The sequence below is a fragment of the Carettochelys insculpta genome, chromosome 3, assembly GCF_033958435.1.
Source record: "Carettochelys insculpta isolate YL-2023 chromosome 3, ASM3395843v1, whole genome shotgun sequence".
In the NCBI taxonomy this organism is placed as follows: domain Eukaryota; kingdom Metazoa; phylum Chordata; order Testudines; family Carettochelyidae; genus Carettochelys; species Carettochelys insculpta.
In genome coordinates this window covers 206,780,571-206,803,590 of record NC_134139.1, presented here as the reverse complement: position 1 = coordinate 206,803,590, position 23,020 = coordinate 206,780,571, and the positions used below count along the sequence as shown (strand labels likewise).

Genomic DNA, 23,020 nt, shown 5'->3' with positions numbered 1-23,020 from the left:
CAGTCTAGCCCTGGGGTGGGAGCAAGGGCAGCTCTCAGTTGAAGAAAGCAGCAGCTACCTGTGCACCACCTCAGCTGTGCTGTGAGGGGGAGGCTGGGAGCCAAGGGACCACCTTTCTGCCTACTCAGCCCATAAGGTATCTCTGACCTCTGCCCATTTGCTTGAAAAGTTCCCTGGTTCAGTGGTAACTCTCAGCACCCTTCAGCTACAGGCACGTTACCAGCTCCAGCCTCCTGTTGTCTGTGCCCACTACCCCAAGGTGCCCCATAGGCCCCAGCTGTTCCCCTCTCTCCACTCCCTGCTTACTATGTCCTAACACAGAGCACTTGAGCTCCCAGTGTATGTCCCCTCCCTGGGTGCTTTTGCTTTCTAAGCACAGAAATGGCCACAGGAGCAGACTGATCTTCAACCCTCTCCTGTGCAGAGCAGCTGCCCCCACCCCCCAAAAAAACCTTCACTTTCGGGGCAGACTGGCAACCAACAGCATTGTGACAAGAAACATCCCTTTATTGTGAGGGGAGCCAGGAACAAAAGACTTTTGCATTCACACTGAATTAAGCTATGTACACAGCAAAGAACAGGGTGGTGCCCTGCCCAGCTTCCCCCCTAGAGCTTCTCATGCCTGCAGACAAACACCCACCCACACGACGGATACAGCACCAGCTGCTGAGAAGCAGCCACCTCCAGCTGGCTGTGGGGAACACAAGGTCAAAAGGTGCTTCCCTTGCCAGCTCTGCTCAGAGCTTTCGATCCTCAAGGGCAGGGCCATGCTCCCTGCCATGTTTGGTGCAGGAAAGTCACACGTAACAGGACGGGGGTCAGGGGCACCAGCCAATGCCCCTCTACTCCCAAACTTAGCTTTAGAACTGGAGCCAATGTGAGGGGCAGGGGGAAGGCTGAGGAGCTGCCTCTGAACATAGCTGAGCTGCTTCTACCCAAGCATTGTGGTGCCAGCCCTGTTCCCCCTAGAGCCCTTGCAGACAGAGCCTGGGTCAGAGCCCACCAGGGGTTTTCTTCCTGGAGGTTATTTGAGACAACAGCTTGGGGAAGACAGACGGCCCCTTGCTGGAGCTGCCAGGGCAAGGGGCTGAGCACAGCTGAAAGCATTTCCCATACAGGCACATTGAGATTCCCAGCTTCACGGTGCATGTCCTCTGCCAGCCAGTGCCCAAAGGGCCCAGCCCGCCAGTGCTATGACCAGCCCTATGTGTACCTCAGCTGCCCCCAGGCTGGCAGGGGAGACAGGGAGCAGCTGCATGGGTGAGACCCCCCTCAGCAGGACACAGACACCAAAGCACTGCTGATGGCAGGGGCAAAGGTGGGCTGTTTGAACCAGGGCACGATGACACCACCACAGCCCTAGTTCTGTCCAGGTCGGGACACCCACTGGTTGGCTTATCCTGCACCCAAGTCCTGGGGGGATTCTGCCATTGATGCCTGGGGAGCTGCAGTAAAATTGCAGAACAGCGCCAGGATGGAGCAGGGTAGACTGAGGGGCCATTACCCTCCCAGGAGCCATCCAGCCCGCCCCCGAGCATCAGGTGAGACATGCGCTCTGCCCTTTCCTAGGTAGGTCATTGCTCCCTGCTTGGCTTTTGAGAGACAGCACAGGAGCTCTTCAGACCACACAGATGATCTCGCCCGACCATGAAACCCCAGTTAGCACAGCAGGTTGGTTAGACAGACTCACATCTCTGCCCCCTTCTTTAGCGCAAGGGGGGGCAGGACCACCAGCGCTCTCAGCTCTGTCCTGCAGCTCTCCCCACAGCTCAGAGAAAGGGTCAGAGCACAGCCTGAGCCTGCCTGGTGCATCCAAGAGCTCATCCTTGGGGAACCGCAGACTTGGAGAGGAGGAGTTGAAGTTATGGAGGTAAAGACACACACAGGGCACAAGCGGGAGACGGCACAGCTTCATCCCAGGCAGCTTTTTGTGGGCAGGGGGTGTCGGGATCCCACGTGATACAGAGGCAATTACAAAACATGCCAGCTAGAATTCAGGTAGCAGTCTTCCACGCCCAGGAAGAGCAGCCAAATGGGGCCGCCAGGAGCAAGCTGGGGGCAGCAGTTCACCCGCTCGCTGGCAGCCACCCATCGCCTTCAGCTTCACCATTCCGTTCACAGCATCAAAGGCCCCCGCCAGTCTGAAATCCCACAGGGTGGCAATGAGCCAGCCACTGACCTCTGCTTTCCCCACCACTCTCAGTTCTCGCTGGCCTGGACGTACTCCTCTGACGCCTTCGACATGGTGCTCAGGTACCGCCAGCTCAGCGCTGCCAGAAACATGGCGAAGGAGAGGTAAAAGGGCGAGTAATGGTTCCGGGTCACCACCGCGCTGTTGGGCAAGTTCGTTGTCCGGATAGAGACGATGATCTGCTGGGTCTTGCTAGAGGACGGGTCACCGCTGGGGACCTTCCGAGAGATCTGGGGAGAGAAAAACCCACCCGAGGTCAGGGAGTAACCCCAGGAACACCCCCAGCATCCCGGTGACCTCATACAGCTGCTGCGGAGGTGGCACTGCAGACGCAGACAGAGGAATGTTCACGGACAGCAACCTGGCCAGTAAGAAAACAACCACGGGGAAGAACTGCACTGGCTGTGCACGGTTCTGGCCCCATGTCCAGCGTAGAAGGGAGTGTGGTATCTGAGCCCTGGGTCAGTTTGCAGGGGCAGTCCTGTTATAAGGGCACAACTTGGGGTGTGGTTACTAACCCTGCTGGGATTTTGCGGCACTGCTGTTTCTGGGGTAGGACACCTGCAGCCCCTATACCGGAGTCTGTTACTTACACAGGGACCTGCGGTATGGAAATCTGAGCACCCGAAATCTGCTAAGTCAGCTGTGCCGGGGTGGGAGAGGACTTGTCCTCCCCTTGCACGGCCGTGATCGGGCAGAGGCAGGATCCTCCTCTGTCTTCCCCCATCATCTGCCCACTTGTCCTGCTTGGGACATGAGCAACTTCAGACACTCCCTGCGTGCCAGGGGCAACTGGCCTGCTTCTTAATGGCAGCTGCATTTCTATTGAGTGCAGTGGAAGGTGGGCAGTAACTGTAGTGGGACCCATACACAGGGCACACCCCACCCTGAGAGCAGTTTTAGAAAAAGGTGAACCAGGTCACTCGTACCTGCCCTCTGGGTAAGGTGACTGCAACAGCCACAGCAATCACAGGTCTTGGCTTTTCCATGCACTGCTAATACAAGAACTTACTAGACCAGCATAAAGAAAATGAAAAGTCACCCATGAGTTTCTCAGCAGAAAACCGCATGACTCTATGTAGGCCAGTGTGTGGAGTTCAATACCCTTCCATCTTACACTCTTCTGTATAAAATCTGAGAGCTGCGTGGGAGCAGAGCTCCACAGTGGCAGCTGGTCTGTCTTCTTCAGTGCAGCTTTCACTTCTGCAAAAGCTCTAATCAGATCCTTTGGAAAGAGAAGGGTGGCTTTTATAACCAATGGGGAAGTATAACAAGAAGTCCAGTGGCACCTTATAGACTAACATATTTTGGAGCATAAGTTTTATGGGCAAAGACCCACTTCCCCTTCTGGAGAACAGGCCTTGGACTATCAAAACAAAAAAGCAGTCCAGTAACACTTTAAAGACTAACAAAATAATTTATTAGGTGCTGAGTTTTCGTGGGACAGACCCACTTCTTCAGACCACCTAATAAATTATTTTGTTAGTCTTTAAAGTGCTACTGGACTGCTTTTTTGTTTTGATAATATATAGACTAACACGGCTGTCTGTTACTTTTCAGACCTTGGACTATAAGCATTTGGAATGTGGCTTTTTTCTTCATCAGTTTTCCAGACTTTCCTACTTCACGCTTTGTCATGCTATTGTTCCTGAAATGTGACCTCAGCCAAAGCAAAATGGCAGATGCTAAACTGCTGCATCAGGTATTATAGTGGAAAACCAAGAGTAGCCCTGACTGCCGAATACAGAGCATAAAACAGGGAACAGCTACCTTTGAATACAAATCTTTAAGCAACCCACCACTCCTACCTCTTCCACGTACTGGTACATTATGGTCTTGACAGCCTGTATGTTTGTGGCATCCATCATTAAAGTGATAGCTTGTCCTTTCCGAATCTTCACCACCCCCCGGAACACCTGCTTGTTATTGTAACAGGCAGCCAACGTAGCAATGGCCATCACCTAGGGAGAAAGCACAGTGAGTATTAATTCTGTACCTGAAGGTCCTGTTGATGTTAGTGAGATTAGCAAGTGTGTGTCAGAATAGAGCTCTGGCACTGGGGACAAGGCAGTAACTCACAATGCCTGGTGATCTCCACATTAAGTTTATTTCATATCCCAGAGAACATTCCCGCTAGTATGAAATACTATGTACCAAACAGAGGAGACATCCAGCCCCAAAGGGGAAGGAAGCCAGGGCCATGAAATACCTGCGTCAAACAGCCGGATACATTGACCTACCTGCGGGATTGCGCAGAAGTTGAAGACACTTTGGTTTTTCAGTCTAGATAAGTAGGTGAGGACATCGGGGACGTGGTGCAAGGCATTTGTGATCAGTTCATTCATGCACTGGACAGCCACGTCTATGTTCTCAGGCTTGGCAAGATCCGACAGCTTCTTGACATACCTGCCCCAGACCTGGGAATGGTGACAGTGCAGAGCTATACCACTCAGCATTTCAGACATTCATCTTCACGTCAGGCTTTGCTACAGTGAGAAGCAAGACCCTAAACATATGGGTCACTTGGATCTGGACCTCCATTACAGCCGCCCTTTCACTAAGGCACACTGGGACAGAGATAGAGGCTAATAGCTCGGACAGAGTCTGACTACGCAACAACGTTCTGCTCAGGCAGCTGGGTCCCAGTCTCAGGAGAAGAATCTGACCCCACTGGCAGCTCTGAAGTTAAGCCTCCTGCCTCCGATTCAGAAAGGCGTTTACACACTCAGCTTTAAATCACCTGGAGTCACCTCATGGACCTCAGTGGGGAGATGCACGTGCTGAAGACGTGGGTGTAAACGCTTTGCTGGTCGGGGGCTGGTGCAGCAAAGACCCGTATTGTAAAGATGTTCAAAGGTGGGTCTCCCATTCTGACTTGTGCCAACTCCCCTCACATTACAGGGACACTGTCGTATCTCGTCAGTAGGGCAGGTACCTGGAGAAGATGAACAGCATCTGGGATGGCCTGCATCAGCAGAGCTTCTGCCAGGCACTCTGCTGAACAGATGCACGACCAGTAAGGGTAAACAGGGTCTCCTGCAGCACAGCTTTGCTCTCTGATCAGAGTGAAACACCCCCTCCCTCTCCCAGCAGGCTGTCTGCTCCCTCCTGGAATTTTGCTTTGACAGACACCTGAAGGGGATGGTTGTGTTTGAACAGTATTTCTGCCACTCCTGTCCACACACTTAATAGTGCACAAGGTGTATCTCTCCTAGCAACAGACATTACCCGTGCTAAACCCTTCAGCTGTATCCCCTGATCTAAGAGCACAGAGTTTTACCTAACTCCCTACAGATGAATTTGTACGACTTTCTTTCAAAGAGGCCACAAACCTTTTATATCAGAGTAAGAACCAAGAGATTAAATTCTGGGAAATGAGTCTCCTAATGCACAGGCCTGGCTAACTCAGTAGCAAAGCAGTAACAGCATCTCAAATCCTGTTCCTTTCAGATGAGCTGCCCACATCACACCTCTACACTTCCTTAATAGGACACATCCAGCTGAAGTTGTCCTCTGAAGAGGGCTGGTCGCCATTACCTCTCTGGGCCAGAATTCTCGTCCCTCCAGCTGGTCTTCCAGGTAATCCCGGATGATGTTGGTTTTCTGAAGAAAGAGGCCCATGGAATTTGCAAGCTCTGTGTCCTGGCCTACAATAGGCTCTTCCAGCTCAGATGCAGAGAACAGACGGGAAAGGCCAATCCCAACCAGCCCAGCAACGTAGTGACAATACTGCAAGGGTTGGAAGAACAAAGTGAGTCAAGAAAGGTCTCTCTTCTAGTGCACATGGCTGCATCAAAATTCCACTTGGAGGTTATTTGATGGGTCTGTTACGTGGGTCTTGAGGGGGCTTTTCCCCAGGCAGTTCAACTTGATATGTACCAAGCCCATGCTGATGGTGTGCCAGTGGTATCTGGGTCTCTGAACACAGAGTGACTCTGGGACAGGGCTCCCCAACAGGTCCCTTCATTCACAGGCTCCACAGGCAACATCTGCACCCCAGGAATATGTGGCTACAAGGTGACTTCTAGCAGCAGAGCATCTCAAGACAACCAGCAAGAGAGTCCTTCGCAGCTGTTAAGGGCCCAGGGCTTCCAGCACCCAGATCCAAGACCCAAATGAGATCAGCTGCCCATGTGGACCATCTATACAGTGCCCCAGCAGAGGTGCTGCAAACCAGGCTTTATGGTATATACTGGCATTTCAGTCACCAGCCTGACTGGCAAAGGAGGGAACTGAAACTACTTTGAGTTCTTAGCCAAGTAGCAGGGACCCACCTAAAATGACCCAGCTAAAATCCTGCACAAGGGCTCTAATATTCTTTACCTATCAATAAGGCACATGGCCACTGTCCTCTACAAGTTAAGTGACAAAGTAGCTAAGAATTGTCTTGGGAAACGTACCCAGGGAACCCAGCCCACCCAAGAGCAAGACTACTAATTAACACTTTGTCCTTCACTCGTCTCGGGTCTGGTCTAGGCGAGCATCACAACTCCTGTAATCAGGATGAGGGAGCAGCAAGTGCAAAAAGCCGACCTCCAGCAGGGCAGGGCCCGTTGCCTGGTGTATGCATGCTCACCTTGTCCCACTCTTGTTGGGAGTCAACCTTCTTTTCCAAGAACTCCGCCATTCCAATGCCCATCTTGTGACAAATATCCGCAATCACGTCCCGATACACCTGCGCTAGGTTCCGGAACTCCAAAGAGATCTACAGCAGAAACCACAACAGAAAGCAGCATTCGTCAAGAGACTGGGAAGGGGGAGAGGTCATGGGATGGGTAGGAGGGGGTTACTGGCTGCTCCTACTGACAGCTCTAGCAAAATTCCCAACGACTTCAAGAGGAGCAGATTCAAGCGCACCCACCCACCCAGCAGATGCAGAAGCATAAAATTCCTGGAATCTCTGGCCCCAGTTCAAAAGCAGTTTGTCGTTCTGGAAGGCGGTCTGAGCTCGGGAGCTGGTGTACGAAGGCGAACAGAGCTTTCGTAATGCCGCATCAACAGCTGGGAGAATCACCAGAACAATTGCCAGCTCAGTTCTCCCCAGGGCTCCCCCTGCCCAATAGACTTCTATCATTTAAAGCCCAGAAGGGACCACTGCGATCCTCTAATCCAGCCTTCTGCACAGCACAGGCTAGAAAATTCCAACCAGCGATTCGTGTTGCCAGCCCACCCACTGGGGACTGAAGTAGAGCGTCTACTTTAGCGCAACTCGTCTTCAGTCAAAGGCTCCACACGATGGAGAATCACTACATCACTGGCAATCTAGCCCCACTGCTAACGATGTGCGTCTTAGGCGAGGTCCATGGTAGACTCGGGAAGTCGACCGCAGATATGCAATTCTAGCTATGCCAATTGCGTAGCTAACATTGACCTATCTACGCTCAGATAACTTGTCCGTCTATACTGGGGAAAGTCGACAGGAGAGTTTCTCCCGCCGACCTCTCTTACTCCTTGTGTCTCGCGAGGAACACGGGAGTCAACTATGACCCCGGGAGGTCAATTTCACGTGTCCATACTACATGCGTGGCATCGAACCCCAGAAGACCGTCTCTGAGCAGGTCCATCTTCTGTGGTAGTGTAGATGTGGCCCTAGTCCCATTTGAACTTCGGTGACATCCCCTTTTAGCCACTTTGTTCACTCCGTTGGCTGCTAAGCTACGGAGCACTCCAGCCTCAGAGCTCTTCTTGCTATCTTCAGACTGGTCAAGCAGCCGCCCATCATTCTCTTCACGATCAGCTCAGAGGAACTCAACTATGGACAGAACACTAGGCTGGGATGGAGGAAATCTGGACTCTATTCCCCCCTCCGCCACTGGTCTGTTGAGTAGCCTTGGGCAAGACGCTTCCCCTCTATGCGGCAGCTTCCCAATTTATAAAACATGGATCAGTCTGATCGCCTTTGTAAAGGGCTCTGAGATGGTCTCATGAATGGTGCCGTGGAAGACTCAGAGTGTCATTCAGCAGCTTGAGGCCTTCTACAGCAGCACCGTATTGTAATAATGTTTAGAGCGGCTGTGAATGCAGCAAGCAAGAAACCACTATAGTTCACAGACTCAAGCAGCTCCCTCAGGTACCACTTGAGACAGACCTGCTAACTTAACCATTTGTCTTTCTCCCCAGCCTACATACGTAACACTTTATTACTGCGGCAGCATCCCCGAGCACTGCAGCTAACCCTCCTGCTGTGACGAGCAGCTATTAGCGTGACCACTCACAGCAACCACTGGACTTCCCAACCATCCCTTTGGGCTGGGACGAGCAGAGCGGGTTTACAGCAGTTAGGGGCTCAAATCCCACTAGAGTTCACCGGGCACCAGACTAGTCACAGGTGCTTTCAAAACTGGCCCCCCTTAATTACATCACTTCTGCCAGGTAAGGACCCGACTGCTCCCATCCCCTGAGCACCTGCAGCAGCCCTGGGATGCCCCCCACAATTTAATCAGATGTATATAGTACAAGTTGTTATAGACAGGTCACGAGCCACTGACCTGCCCATGACTTGTACTAAAAATACCTGCAACTTAAACATAGCGTCTATCGTAAGATATACAGCCTCAGTTTAGAGCAGGGGTGTCCAACCTTTTGGCTTGCCTGGGCTGACTGAGTGAAGAGGAATTGTCCTGGGCCGCATATAAAATATATAATATAGTTAATGTATATAAATCACATAATAATGTTAAAAGTTTACGATCTTGTGGGGCCGCATTACTAGCTGTCCAGGGCCGCATGCAGCCCGCGGGCTGGACACGCCTGCTTTAGAGCCTTCCAGCACCTGAGTCATTTTTCAACTTGTTCGCCAGGTTAACGCCCCTGGCTGACAGAAGGGTGCGCCTTATCTCCAGTCTATACTGTCTCTAGCTTTCCCTTTTAGTCCCTGCATCTGGTTGTGCCTTTGTTTGCTGGATTGCCTTCCACAATACCAGACACCTTCTCTCTCTACAGGCACTTACAGTTGGTCAGCAAATCACCTCTCAACCTTCTCTTTGATAGCCTCATTCTATTCAGCACCCCGTCAGAAAGGAACAGATTCTCTACGGCCACTGCTGGGTTACTCTCGCTGTTAACTGGGCATGAGAAACCCGCTATCGCCCTTTTCCTCCCAGAGCCATGGCCCATCACTCCCCTGCCACCCCTGGGCTCTACTGACCCAGGGGGATAACCAGAGTTTGCAGAGTTCAGGTGAAGCTGGAGCTGTGTTTTGAAACTTGGAGGGAATTTGGAGCCAGGATTTCCCAAGGCTGGCACCATGTCTGCACACGTGCAACATTCATCACCATCCAGAGTGGCCAAATGCGCTTGCAGTCTCACACTAACCAACTGGTAGGGCCCCACAACTGCAGGGAAACATGCACAAAGGCAGGTGACAGAAGGCCTAAGATCTTAGGCCTCTGTTCTTATAACAGCCCCCAGCACCAAAAGTGAGATGTGCCTGAATTTCTGGGACACTTCCGAGTTACAAATGCCTTGAATTCCACATCCGTGACTTGTATATTGGGCAACTCAGACAAACAGCAAATCCAGTGACACTTCAGCAGCCGTCACCAAATGACCATGTCCTCAGTCACGTCCAATGGACAATGAGAACCGTCAAACCATGTGGTTTGGCACAGACGGCAAAAGCCTCTTCTGATCAGGAAAGCGCCAGCCTGTGTCAGGGGGGAGGGATAGCTCAGTGGTTGGAGCACTGGCTAGCTAAACCCAGAGTTGTGAGTTCAATCCAGGGGGGTACATTTAGGGATCAGGGGTAAATAGATTTAAAAAAAAAATGTGGCAGGGATGGTGACAGGTCCTGTCATGAGTGCAGGGGACTGGACACAACCATCTCTGAAGGTCCCTTCCAGTTCTATGAAATAGATATATCTTCACATATTTTTAAATACACTGACAATATTGCTCATAAAATGTCCTAGTTTAGACACATCTGTGTTTTGAACTCTGCCAGTATCACCAATAATGCAAATTACATTAACAATAAGAGCTCCACAGACTGTGCTTAATGAAAAAATTTGTGACGGGGGATGTGTGCCTTTTGTTTTAAGGCTTTCATCCATCTCGAGGTGTTAAAAACCAGGGGATATCCAGCACTGGCACAGAGTATCGCAAATCAGCTTAATGCAACACTCCTCAAGCACACATCAGGCCAAAAGGGACCATTGTGATCATCTAGTCTGACCTGCGTAACGCTGGCCATGGGACGTCCCTGAACGAATTCCTCTCTGAGCTAGAGCAGTTCCTTTAGGAAAACATCTAACCTAGATTTAAGAACAGCCAGCAATGGCTCACTCACAACCACTTTTGTTTAAATTGTTCCAGTGGTTAATTACCATCACAATTAAACATTTACACCTGATTTCTAGTTTCACTTTTTCCAGCTTCAACTTCCAGCCACTGCATCTTGTGAGACCTCTGCCCATGAGACTGACAAGCCCATTAACAAAATGTTTAATTCCCCAAGTAGATACTTGTGGGCTGTAATCAAACTGGCCCTCACCAGTCTCTGTGTTACGATGGATACAGACTGAGCTGCTTGAGTCTATTTCTGTAAGACATGTTTTCTAATCCTTTAATCGCTCGTGTAACTCTTCTTTGCACTCTCTCCAATTTCTTAGCATTACTCCCAAGTTGTAGGCACCAGAACTGAGCACAGTATTCCAGGAGCGGTCGCACCAGTGCTAACCATAACACCCGGCACCAGTCACTGTGGAACTCAAGATACCAGACCAGTAGGACTTTGGAGGATTTGATCCAATCTGGCAATTCTACACAACATGATGCAAAGAGGTTTAAAGCAAACACCCGTATAATCAACAAGTTATTTTTTATAGTCTGAAACAAGAAATCCAATGGCTCACCGTTGGGAAGTCCTCAAGCACTTGCTTGTCCTTCTCCTTGCTTTCCATGTATCTCCAGTCCGTCTGATACAAATAGGAGTGGAAGTCATGCAACATTGGGACCTTGGTTTCTAAATTGATGGTCATATCATCTTCTATAGTGTCCAGAGCTCGGAGAACCAGGTAGAATATGCACACAGCATGACTATGGAGGGAAGAAAAGGTTTCCCATTAATCAGAATTCTCTATTACACAAGTGAGCAGCTAAAACTCACGTAAGCTTTTGAGAAAGGCCTTTGCAACTTAAAGGCATTTCCGATTTGGGCAGGTCAGGATCCGAGTGCTGATTCAGGGCCACCTCTACCAGAAGGGCATTGACAACTAAAAAACCATGAGGCAAAATGGAATTGCATTCCATACTCCGTCTTTATGGTAGCAATGTTGGCACCAGTAGTCACCATTAAAATGTGGGCACCTTTTCACACCATTTGGTGTCGACCACTGGTGACACAACCCAACCAGATGTATATATCACATGTGCCTAGACAGAGAATCAAGGAAGGACCCACTGCAGATGCTGGAAATGCCTTGCCCCTCCACCCCAAGCTTAGGCTTGCCATTATGAGACATGAACTTAAGAATGACTGAGTAACTGGAGTGCCAGCCTGGACCCTGTGCTCGTCTCTGCTCTGCCACAGGCTTCCTGTGTCACCCTGGGCCAGTCACTCAAGGAGATAAAGCAGAGAGAGACTATAAGCATTGTCCTACCTCAGGGTAACAACACTGAAAGTTGGGAAGTGCTCAGGAACTGCAATAAGGGAAGGCCACCTACCATCTGTCATGCACCTCAGCACAAACCCCAAAGGAAAGCGCCTGGAAATCTTAACGTGGTGGGACTTCAGTGTGGTTTATGTGCTTGCTTGTGGAAGCTTCTCTCTACGGGGAAGACACTTGCATTGTGCAGCAGTAACGTTAGACACCGCCCAGACCTTCCCCTCCAAACCGAGTTTTGTGGGTTTTCTTTTTGTCAGGATGGAATGCTGAGCTGGTTTTTGAACTTACTGCTGTAGACAAGGTATCCTTAGCAGAGTACAGTAAACCCTTGAGTTACGCTGGGTTTGTGTTCCTGCAACCCCTGAGTAACTCAAATTTTTGCGCAAATCAAGGGTGGGCTAGGAACCAGGTTGCCACTTGGTTCCCAGCTCCCTTCTGCTGGTGGACCTGGGAAACTGACCGGCCCCCCCATAGCTGGTCAGTTTCCTGTCTGGTTCTCCATGCCTTCCCTCAGTGGCAGAGCTGTCAGCCTGACAGCTGTGCCACTGGGAGAAGGCAGGAGAAAGGCTTTTAGCTTGCCTAAGAGCCTTCCCCCTGCCTTCCCCCAGCGTCCATGCCGCTGGGAGAAGACAGGGAGAAGGGATTGCAAAGCAGCATCAAGTTGTGCTTAACTAGCGTTAAAACAAGTTATGTGCCACTTGAAGCCGTGCATGTGGAGGGTTTACTGTAATGTGATACTGAACCAAAGGCAGCACACAATCCACTGCTGCAGAGAGAGAGCCAAATTTGCAACGAGTCTTGGAGGGCTGGCCAGAAGAGCGACCAAAGAAAAAGCCCTCAGAACTCAATGGCCGCTAGGACCTGGGGGAATAAGACTTTGCAAAGGGGAAGGAAGAAACTCTTGGAATTGCCTCTTAGCTGCAGCAGTTCTTCTCTCCTCACACTCATCAGTAACCAAGTACTGGGATCAAAGTAGAAATCGTGGCTGACTCGGGGGCCCAGGCAGAAAAGGCCTGAGAAGACCGAACAATAGACTGATCCTGGTGCGCCGATCTAGGCACTCAAAGGGCCATGCTGCCTGTGGGTTTTCAAGCACTGAAATCTACGAAGAGTTCTGCTAACAAGGGATGATGCAATACAGCTCCTGTCTCCGCTCCGGCTCTGCAGTTTCGGTTGAGAAATCATCTCTCAGTTACACTCCCAACTCCTAAATCCACTGGCCTTTGGTGGAACTTTTGGGAATGCAGGTGCCAAACTAGGATTGGGGGTGAAAGTAACTTCTCAAAGCTACAGCCTAACACGGCTACTTCTCTGATACTTCAATTTCTTAGAGGTTCTCTCCTGCTGCAAGGGTCAAGGCAGGGAGCTAGCAGGAGGCATGCGATAGGTCAGAGTCCCACTCCCAGCCACTTACCAGTGTACTGCACTGGCTTACTGTCACCTTTGCCTAGGATTATAAAGACAACGTCCCCACTGTAAAATTAGGACAATGACCAATATTCCCAGTAAATTCTCTCCATATATGTAGAATGAATTTTTTATGCGCACCACCTCCATATTGGTGCACATAGACAATGTATGAGGCAGGGTGGGCTCAGTATTGGTTGTGGTATGGAGGGCAGGATTCCAGCTGGGTGTGCAGGCTCTGGAGTCAGGCCAGGGATGAGGATTTTGGGGTGCAGGCTGCCCCAGGGAAACAACAGGGAAAGAGGCCTTCTCCCAGCTGCATCTGGACTGGGAGTGGAGTAAAGACATCTTCCCAGCCACAGCAGCTCTGGAGCTGAGGCCATAAGACCGACGCCTCTTCCCCAGCTGGGGCAGATCCACACCCAGGGTAAGGACAACTCTTCCCCAGCCATGGCAAGTTTGTGCTGGGCTGATGCCAAGCAAGGGGCAACTCTCCCCTGGCCACAGCAGATCTGGGGTTGCCTTATTAAGCAGGGGAGGGGTGTGCGTTACACATAGTAAGTATCAGGTGATGTCAGCCAAACTCTCATGGAACACACTTCAATAAATAGGTGCAAACTTTGGCTTTTGTTTGAGAATAACACCAACAGCACGTGTTTTTAAATTTGTCCAGACCTGCTCTTATCAGGGTTCCCAGTAAGCTGAGCTCTTGAGTAGCCACCCAGGAGAGCTTCAAATACCACTACCTGATTAGCAAAAGACCCACAGTCGGCAGCATTTTTTTTTACTGGTGGCGCACGGCCACATATGCCTTGGTGCACATACAATTTATTCTACACACCAATTAAAAAAATAGCCGGAGCGTTGGTTTTTAATCACGCAGTATTTTTAGATAATCTCTCATAGCACCGGTTTTTATTCCCAAAAGGAGGACTGGGGGCAGAGATGTACATTAAGTAATGCTAAATACATGTTTTCACAGCTTGTCACTGAAGGAGTTATATTTATGTGCATGGTGCTTTAACTCTGAGCTACTACAACCTAGGCTGAAAAAATTCCAGGCAAAGCTTTCCAATGTCTTATGTGCTAGGTTCCAATGAGAGTAATGGGGCATTCAATGTTAAACCTGGATCTCTGCCCTTGACTCACCCAGGATGGATGTCTAAGCACCTTAAGGAGCGTGAACCCTTCTGCACCGTTCAGGAACTCCTGAGACAAATATCTATCAGCTACCGTTAAAAAACCCTCAAAACAGCCAAACACATCCCAATTCCCAGGCTTACTACTATTAGTGACTGTAGTACCAGATTGGATAGTGCCCATGAGCCCTAGCCATGAACCAGACACCTGGCTGTACAAACAGAACAAAAAAAGACTGGCCCTTCCCCAAAGCTCTTAAACTAAGTGTAAAACAAAAGACAGGATAGATACAACCAGAGAGAAAGTGTATAAAAAGTCAGACAGTACTGGTCAGTACGGGAGACTTGTGCATACGTTAAGGAGTCAATACTTTAAATGCTGTATATTGTTTGTTTTCAGTGCAATTCTTACGTTATACAAAGTACGTATCTGTGCTACAAACATGGATCTGTAGCTCATCAAATATAAGGGGGAAACAGAGGCTTTCTAAGCACGGTTGTAATGTATGGTTTCATCTGACAAAGCAGGTCTTTGCCCACAAAAGCTTATGCTCCAAAACTTCTGTTAGTCTACCAGTTACCACAAGACTTCTCGTTGTTTTTGTAATTTACAGTGGACAGAAATAATGTAGAACGTCCATTCTACAGCTTGAAGAGTTTCATCATGTCAGACGTCAGCTATTAAGGGTTACCTAACATGGTAAGCCTCTAATAAAAGATTCCTAAAACCAAGGCCCCGCACCACTTGTGTTCATGAAAGCCCCATGGTACTTCTTACAAGAATTAAGGTCTCAAAGGGGTAGCCCTGGGAAAGATCATTACCTAATAATAGTTTTGTTAGTCTTTAAGGTGCTACACGACTGCTTGGTTTTGTGAAGAATGAAAGTGCTAACCAAGCTGTTGCAGCCATACAGAAAACTGATGCCCCCATGTAGGGTAGGGAAAAGGGCCAACAAACAGCATTCACCCAAGCTGGCCTGTGGCGACAAGGCTTTATCGACATAAGGGGTTGTACAGACACTCAATATTTTACTCACAACACCCAGAAGGGATTGGTTCATCTCTGCTGCACAATAATCCTTATGGAGCACACGAGGGGTGAATGGGGGCAGTCATTGAGTCAAGGCACTAAACTAGGACTCCTGAAAGCTGAGTTCAGTTCCTGGTTCCACCACAGCCTTCTGGCAAGCTGCTGAGTACCTAACAATCTCTCTCTGCCACTCTGTAAACTAGAAGCCCTTTCTCAGTGCCCTGTAAGGCAAGGTAGAGTACTTAGTTATAAACTGCAACAAAGAGGGACTTACCAGTACTGAGGCAGAGCCTGCGATGAGAAGGATGGAACGCAACTTTAAGAGTACACTCAAAAAAGCAAACAGGACCTTAGGAATCATTACAAAAGGGATAGAAAATATGACAGAGAACATCTTATTGCCCTTATATAAAACCATAGTACGCCGACAACTTGAATACTGAGTACAGATGTGGTCTCCTCATCTTGAGAAAGATCTACTGGCATTCAAAGAGGTTCAGAAAAGAGCAACTAAAATGATTAGGGGTTTAGAACAGGTCCCATATGAAGAGAGATTAGAGAGACTGGGACTCTTCAGCTTAGAAAGGCAGAGACTAAAGGGGAATGTGACAGAGGTATATAAAATGAGTGGGGTGGAGAGAATGAACAAGGAAAAATTATTCACTTGTTCCCATAATATCACAGCTAGAGGACACCAAATGAAATTAATGGGCAGCAGGTTTAAAACAAATAAAAGGAGGTTCTTCTCCACACAGTGCGCAATCGACCTGCAAACTCCTTGCCAGAGGAGGCTGTGAAGGCTAGGACTATAACGGGGTTTAAAAAAGAGCTAGATAAATTCATGGAGGTTAGGTCTATTAAATGGAAATTAGCCAGGGTGGGTAGGAATGGTGTCCCTGGCCTCTGTTTCTCAGAAGCTGGAGATGGATGGCAGGAGAGAGATCATTACTAGTTCAGTTCACCCCCCTTGGGCACCCGGCATGGGCCATTGTCGGCTGACAGGCCAATGAGCTGGATGGATCTTTGGTCTGACCCAGCGTGGCTGTTCTTATGTTCACTCTGTTTCTTAATTGGGTCCCCAAAATAAAAGCTATACATTAAAATGCATAGACACCTGCAAGCCCTGTCCATCTGCATCCAGCTGTTTCTTGTCCAACACTCAAGACTAAACCAGGGGTCAAACTCGCAGCCTAGAGGCCAGAGCAGTTCCACAACATGGCCCATACACAGCTGCTGGCACATAAATCCCTGTGGCCCAGGGGGAGTGTGTACCTGTCCGTGCCCTTCCCAAAGTCAGGCCCCTGTTCCACACTCTCTCCCCTGCGTTGTACCCCTTCTCTCAAACCCCCTCCTCCAAGAGATGAGGCCTTGGGATTATCGGGGGGCCTGATGATGGGCAGATGAGGCTGGGAGACTGGGGATGGAGGGTTGCCCAAGAATGCCTCGAGATCCCTTCCCCTCAAGAGCCCTCCTAGAGAGGTTGCCCCTTGGTCCAGGAAGACTCGAGGAGTGGCACTAGCTCTATGGTAAACTGAGAGTTTGCGGCATCTGGCCAATCTTTTTGTTCCATGGTCATACAGCACCTAGACCCATGGGATCACGATTCATGGTTACAGACTAACTCGGCTACCGCTTTGATATTCTGTACCTTCAGAAACAACAAGAAGTCCCGTGGCACCTTACAGACTAACAAATATTTTAGAGCATAAACTTTCGTGGGCAAAGACCCGCTTTGTCTCTCATGCATCTGACCAAGCGGGTCTTTGCCCACGAAAGCTGAGGCTCCAAAATATCTGTTAGCCTATAAGGTGCCACAGGACTTCTTGTGGGTAACAAAATAACTCCCCCGCACTCACATCACCTCAATCACACTTGGGGTGTCTCTCACATAGGCTGTCACACCGATATTTCCAAAGTGCTCCCGGGTCACTGCAGGGAAGGTGCTGGCAATGTGGAGAAGTGTTGTTTTTAACTAAATTAGCAACTTTTCAAACAACTCTGGGGAAGCTGCTGAGGACAGCTGCAGGAGACACACGCACCCAGACCCCTCCAGAAGGAACTCTGGAGAGGTTCAGGGAAGCATCTAACCACACTAGGCCTCACCCCCAAACTGCCTGGAAGAAGCCTGCTGGTTTAGTTTACAGAAGAGAAGACTGAGGGGTGATTTAATAGCAGCCTTCAACTTCCTGAAGGGGAGCACTGGTGAAAAACGGTTCTCAGTGGTGACAGATGGCAGAACAAGGAGCAATGGTCTGAAGCTGAAGAGGGAGAGGAGTAGGTTGGGTATTAGGGAACACCACTTCCCCAGGAGGGAGGTGAAGCACTGGAATGTGTTACCTAGAGAGGTGGTGGATTCTCCATCCCTCGAGGTTGTAAAGTCCCGGCTGGAGCCGGGGATGACTTAGTGGCGGGTTGATCCCGCCTGAAGCAGGGGGCTGGACTCGATGACCTCCTGAGGTCCCTTCCAGCCCCACACCCGTGGGGACCGGAGCGCTGCAGACACAGCCCGACACCAGGCGGCACGTGAGAAGCAGCACGTACCTCGGAGAGGGCCAGTGACTCCGGCCCGCCTGCGGGCAGATGTTTAACCCTCTGCGGGCCGGGCCGCCGCTTGGGGACGCCGCTAACTCAGCTCACCCCACCCCTCCAGCCGGGCCTGGCCCTTTGCACCCCCCGGGGCTCCTGCAACGGGCTGCCCCGTCCCAGCCTCCTGCGCCCCCACTCACCGCAGCTCCCCGTCCAGCGCCTGGATGACGGCGGCGAAGCTCCGGCTGGTCTGGTTCAGGTACCGGTAGCAGGTCCTGAGGCTGTCGCTGAGCGCGTCCTGCGGGCGGAGCAGAGGGGCCGGCGGCTGCTGGAAGCGGGGCGAGGCCGGGCAGGCCCCCGGCGGGGCGCCCTGGTGCAGCAGGCGGCCGGCCCCGCGGAGCCCGCCCCCCGGCAGCGGCCGCGGCGGGGAGGAGGAGGAGCAGCAGCGCTGCCCGCCGGGGCCCCGCGGGGGGGACAGCGCCAGCGTGCGCTTGAAGAGGGCCGCGGCCTTGGTGCTGGCGGCCATGGGGCCGGGGCGGGCCCGCAGCAAAACACGGCAGCCACGCAGGCTGCGGCCGGCCCGCCCCGGCACCGCCCCGTTAACCCCGCGCGTCCCGGGGAGACCGACCCGCCCCCCCCCCCGCGGTAGCTGCGAGCGCCTCGGAGGAGCCAAAGCGCCCCCCGGCGTGAAAGGGGCGAGCTCCCGAGCGCAGCGCCCCTGCCCGGGCTCCCCCCCGCGCCGGACGCCCGCGGCCCCCCACTACGCTTGCAGGTGCTGGGGGAGGAGAGCGCTCCCCGCCAGAGGACCCAGCAACCCAGGCTGCGGTGGCCCCCTGCCGCCAGGCGCACCGCCCTGAGCAGGAAAGCCAGACCCGAGGGCCAGCAGCTGCTGGGTTCATCCCATAACCTAACTTCCCCCGTCTGCCCAGAACAGCCTGGAGTAGCCTCAACGCAGCTGCTAAATGCCATCGCGCCTCCTCTGGGCTCTACTGAGGGTAGGGGCTTCATGAAATCTGGGCATGAAGAGCTAACCAGGGAGCGTCACCTGGGGATCCAGCTGATTTTTGTCAAGTTAGCTTCCAAGTCCCAGGCTTCCTGCGTTCTGCTTGTGTTATAACTCCACAATCACCTTTGCCTGACACTCCCACCCCCAGTTTCCCCGTACCCTGTCCTTAATGTGGAAGGCCGGATCCTAAGAGAAAGGCCGAAACTCATTACACAAGTGTTGTCCTTTACCAAGAGTAAAATAAAATGGTGGGAGTAGGGAGTGAGAGGGAGACGGAGTTACCTTTTTATTCTTTAATCTCAGTTCCTGTGATTTTTATCACTCCTAAAGAAAGTAAGTACAATTACTGAGATTGCAAGCAGGGCCCCGTATTTTGTTTTTGTGTTTGTGCAATGCCTGGCACCGTGTGGGCCTGCTCCAAGCCCAGGGCATCCTTGATACTCTGGTAATAATAGTAAAATATCTTCAGACTGGTATAGGATGTTCTAAGATAATGACGTCAGCTTCATGTATTTTATTCAGCCAGTAAAGAATTTTACACAAGTTTTCAGACTACATGCAAGACTTTCTATACTGAATTCTGTGTCTCCACATAACTTAGACCGTCCAGTCACTAGATCATCTCAGCATTATCTGCCCTAGATTTAACCCAACAAAGACCTGAAGCTGTTTGAGAGGAGCAGGGACATTCCTGAGATAGGTTCCTCAAGGTGATGTGCTCACCTCTCATAGGAAGTGGTATAAATGTGAAGATAGTTGCTTAATTAATTAGCACGTATGATTCTACCACTCTTCTGAAGAGTAACTGCTTAGTCACCAATTTGTTACCACAAAATAAGGTGTGAGCCTGCTAGCTGATCAGCACAGGGCAGAGCTGGTCCTAAAGAACACAGAATTCAACACTATATGAATCTCATAATCAGTTCACTCTTGAAACTAGTATTATTTAGGATCCTGAGACTCCAAGTCACCCTGTACGGGGGCTGGCATCTGCCTCCCAGGGGCTGTGTGACTTGCAGAAGTAGTGGAGCTTAAGACATCAGTAGTAGAAACTCCAAAGGTCTTGGTGTGCTCAAGGGGGCTGGATGCTGGAAGACCTCTGCGCCTCTGGCCAGCTGTTCTGACTTCGGTGAGGCTCCCTCTGTGCTCATCAGCTAGCAGCATCTAGTCTTTCCTTTGTAGTCCCAGATTGGTGACTGTTAGTAGTTACTGTTCAGAAGGATGGTAGGGTCCCAAGTGCCTGAAGACAGGAGCAGAAATGGCTATTTACTGATAACTGTTCTATGGGTCGGGGTGTCCAATGGGCAGCCTATGGGTCAGAATCCGGCCCACAGAGCCCTTACATCCAGCCTGCGGGACCAGCTGCCGCAGGAACGCCGAGCCACTGCCAGCCCTGGGGTCAGAGCCCCAGCTGGGGTGAGGGGCTGGTGGCAGAACGGTTTGGAGGTGCAGTGGGGGTTAAGCCTCAGGGTGGGGAGGCAGTTTGGGGTTGTGGGGGATTTAAGGCTGGGACCACAGGGGGCAGTTTGGCACTGGGAGGGGTTTAAACCTACTTTGTGTTCGGCACCCAGAACACACAAAAAATTGCCATGTGGCCCCCAACAAAAAGAGGTTGGACACCCCTGATACAGGCCAACACTGTCCTGATGTTTTCTACAGGCACACTGGCAAGTGCCTTGGTGTGATGTTACTAGATTTTTTGAAAAGATTATGAAGCCATTTCTGTGACCTTTGTATTACATTGGCACCAAATCTTGTGCCAGAGTAGCGAAGTGAGGTGTCTAATGAAAGCTGGTAATGCCCTGAATCTAGTTATACTACTCGTATGTGTGCGCCATGTTTGTTTGTAAAATTATAGATATTAGTTTTATATCTGTATTAGAAATGCTTTAGTGCTGAGGTTCACAATGGGAGGTGAGATCACCTCCCCAGTAAGGTGACATGGGCTAGACAACAGGGACAGATGTCAATTCCACATTTTATGGAAATGGACTGGGGCATGCTGGGTAGCCCAGCGACCCATGGCAAAATGCCACAGCAAGCAACCTAGTCAGGTGACCCCCGCCCCATTGCCTCTGCATCTGATGAAGTGGGTCTTTGCCCATGAAAGCTTATGCTCCAGAATATCTGTTAGTGTGTAAGGTGCCACAGGACTTGTTGATGTTCTTAAAGATACAGACTAACACAGCTATCTCACTGATACTTGCAAGAAGGATAGTAACAGAGAGGAAGCTGTGCTAGTCTATACACTATCAAAACAAAAAGCAGTCAAGTAGCACTTTAAAGACTAGCAAAATAGTTTATTAGGTGAGCTGAAGAAGTGGGTCTGTCCCACGAAAGCTCACCTAATAAACTATTTTGCTAGTCTTTAAAGTGCTACTTGACTGCTTTTTGTTTTGCAAGAAGGAATTTTCTTCCCTCCAGACGGTAGGCTATCTGATAGCCCTGACAGTGTTTCCAGACTTCATGAACTAAGCTTTTGTGAACTGGGATCCCACCCCTCTTGTGGTGTATTTTAAGAGACTTTTAAGAAACTACCATATAACATCACTGGCCTGCACCAATAGCTGTAATTGATGTATGTAACATATAACTAACACTTTTTCATTCACTCCATTCTTTCTTTCTTAATAAAGCTTTAGATTTTAGATTCTAAAGGATTAGCCCAGCGTGCTGTTTTGGGTAAGATCTAAGTATATAGTGAACAAGGACTGTGGCTGGACCCTTTGGAGCCCAGGAAAACCTGCGGGGACTTGGTGAAATAGGTTTTAATAACCTCTCACCTGAGCAGGAGGGTTGCTGGTTTGGCCATTAGGAGCAGCTGGAGAATCTGTGGGTTTGCTTGTGTGGCTTTTGGCTGGCCAGTGGGGCTGGCAGAGGTACTTTTGTGGCTGTCTTGGTTCGCGTTAGTGAGAAGGAAATCCCAGCCTGGGCTGTAAGGGGCCTGGTTTTAAGCACTGTGCCCAGGATCTGGTCCTTCGGCTGTGCCCCAAACCCCATCCCCCCCTCAGATTACACCCGAGGCTCCTGGCTTCCCTCCAGGCACTGAAGGGATAAGAGAAGGAGAAGTGCAGGGACAGGGAAGAACCAGGGAATGTTGCATCCCCATCCCTTAGGCTAGGTAATTAGGACAGAGCTGATTGAGGTACGAAGCCACCAGCCCCCACCCCACCAGCTACTCTGGGGGCCGCTAAGCCGCGTGGGGCGGGGAGCCAAGTCGGGCTCGCAGCCCCGGCCTGCCCTGAGCCGCAGGCGCCTGCGCAGCGCCGAGCACCCGCCTGCGCCGCACGGACAGGGGAGGGGCGGGCGGACTGGCTGTGCCCGGAACCCCCCGGCGCCGCTCACCTGGTCCCGCCGGGGCAGCCCGCCCGCGCCGCTGCCCAGCCGGAAGCGGAGCAGGTTGTAGATCTCGCGCGAGCGGCCCAGCCACATCCCCAGCCGCTCCATCGGCAGCTCAGCACCGGCCCCGCATCTTCGCGGCGCGGCGCGAAGGGCACCGGCGAGCCCGCCCCGCCCCCCGGCCCCGCCCGGCCTATCCGCGCGCGGCGCACCGGCGGAGCGGCCGCTCATTGGTCGCCCCGGTCTCGCACCAGGAAGACGCGGCCCAACCGCCCGGCTTCCGGGCTGGTGTGACGGTCGTCGGATGGCGCTGATTGGTTGAGACGGGGAGGGTGCCGCCCACTCGTCCCGTGCGAGGACAGCTGGTGAGGAACAGGCGCCGGGTTTCTTAAAGGCGCCGCGGCTCATTTCGGAGTCCGGCAGGCGGGAGTGTGACGGCGGCGGTCCAGTAGGGGAGGGGGGCCCATAGCCCGAGAACCCCGACGCAGGGCTGGGCAGTGTGGCCAGTCCCCCCCGCCACCGCCCCTCCCCCCGCCAGACACTGACCCCCCGTCACTGACCGTCCCCCCTCCACACACTGACCCCCGTCACCGCCCCTCCCCCGCCAGACACTGACCCCCATCACTGACTGTCCCCCCTCCACACACTGACCCCCGTCACCGCCCCTCCCCCGCCAGACACTGACCCCCATCACTGACTGTCCCCCCTCCACACACTGACCCCCGTCACCGCCCCTCCCTCGCCAGACACTGACCCCCGTCACTGACCGCCCCCCCT

At 51.6% G+C, this 23,020-nt stretch overlaps 1 protein-coding gene across 2 annotated transcripts; it reads right to left on the bottom strand.

Moving 5' to 3' along the window:
• Positions 1–471: 471 nt before the first annotated feature.
• LOC142011652 (squalene synthase-like) lies at positions 472–22,388 on the bottom strand. 2 transcript variants are annotated; one of them, XM_074991491.1, is made up of 8 exons: positions 22,250–22,388; positions 18,099–18,196; positions 11,044–11,227; positions 6,768–6,896; positions 5,729–5,920; positions 4,432–4,608; positions 4,000–4,152; positions 472–2,421 (listed from the first exon to the last, which is right to left on the bottom strand). In XM_074991491.1, exons 1-8 carry the CDS (start codon positions 22,349–22,351, stop codon positions 2,200–2,202), a joined length of 1,257 nt encoding a protein of 418 aa, XP_074847592.1. In that variant the 5' UTR covers positions 22,352–22,388; the 3' UTR covers positions 472–2,199. The 2 variants fall into 2 exon arrangements, with proteins under 2 accessions (XP_074847592.1, XP_074847591.1); XM_074991490.1 differs by lacking the exon at positions 22,250–22,388 and having other exon boundaries at positions 18,099–18,453.
• Between the last annotated feature and the right edge of the window lie 632 nt (positions 22,389–23,020).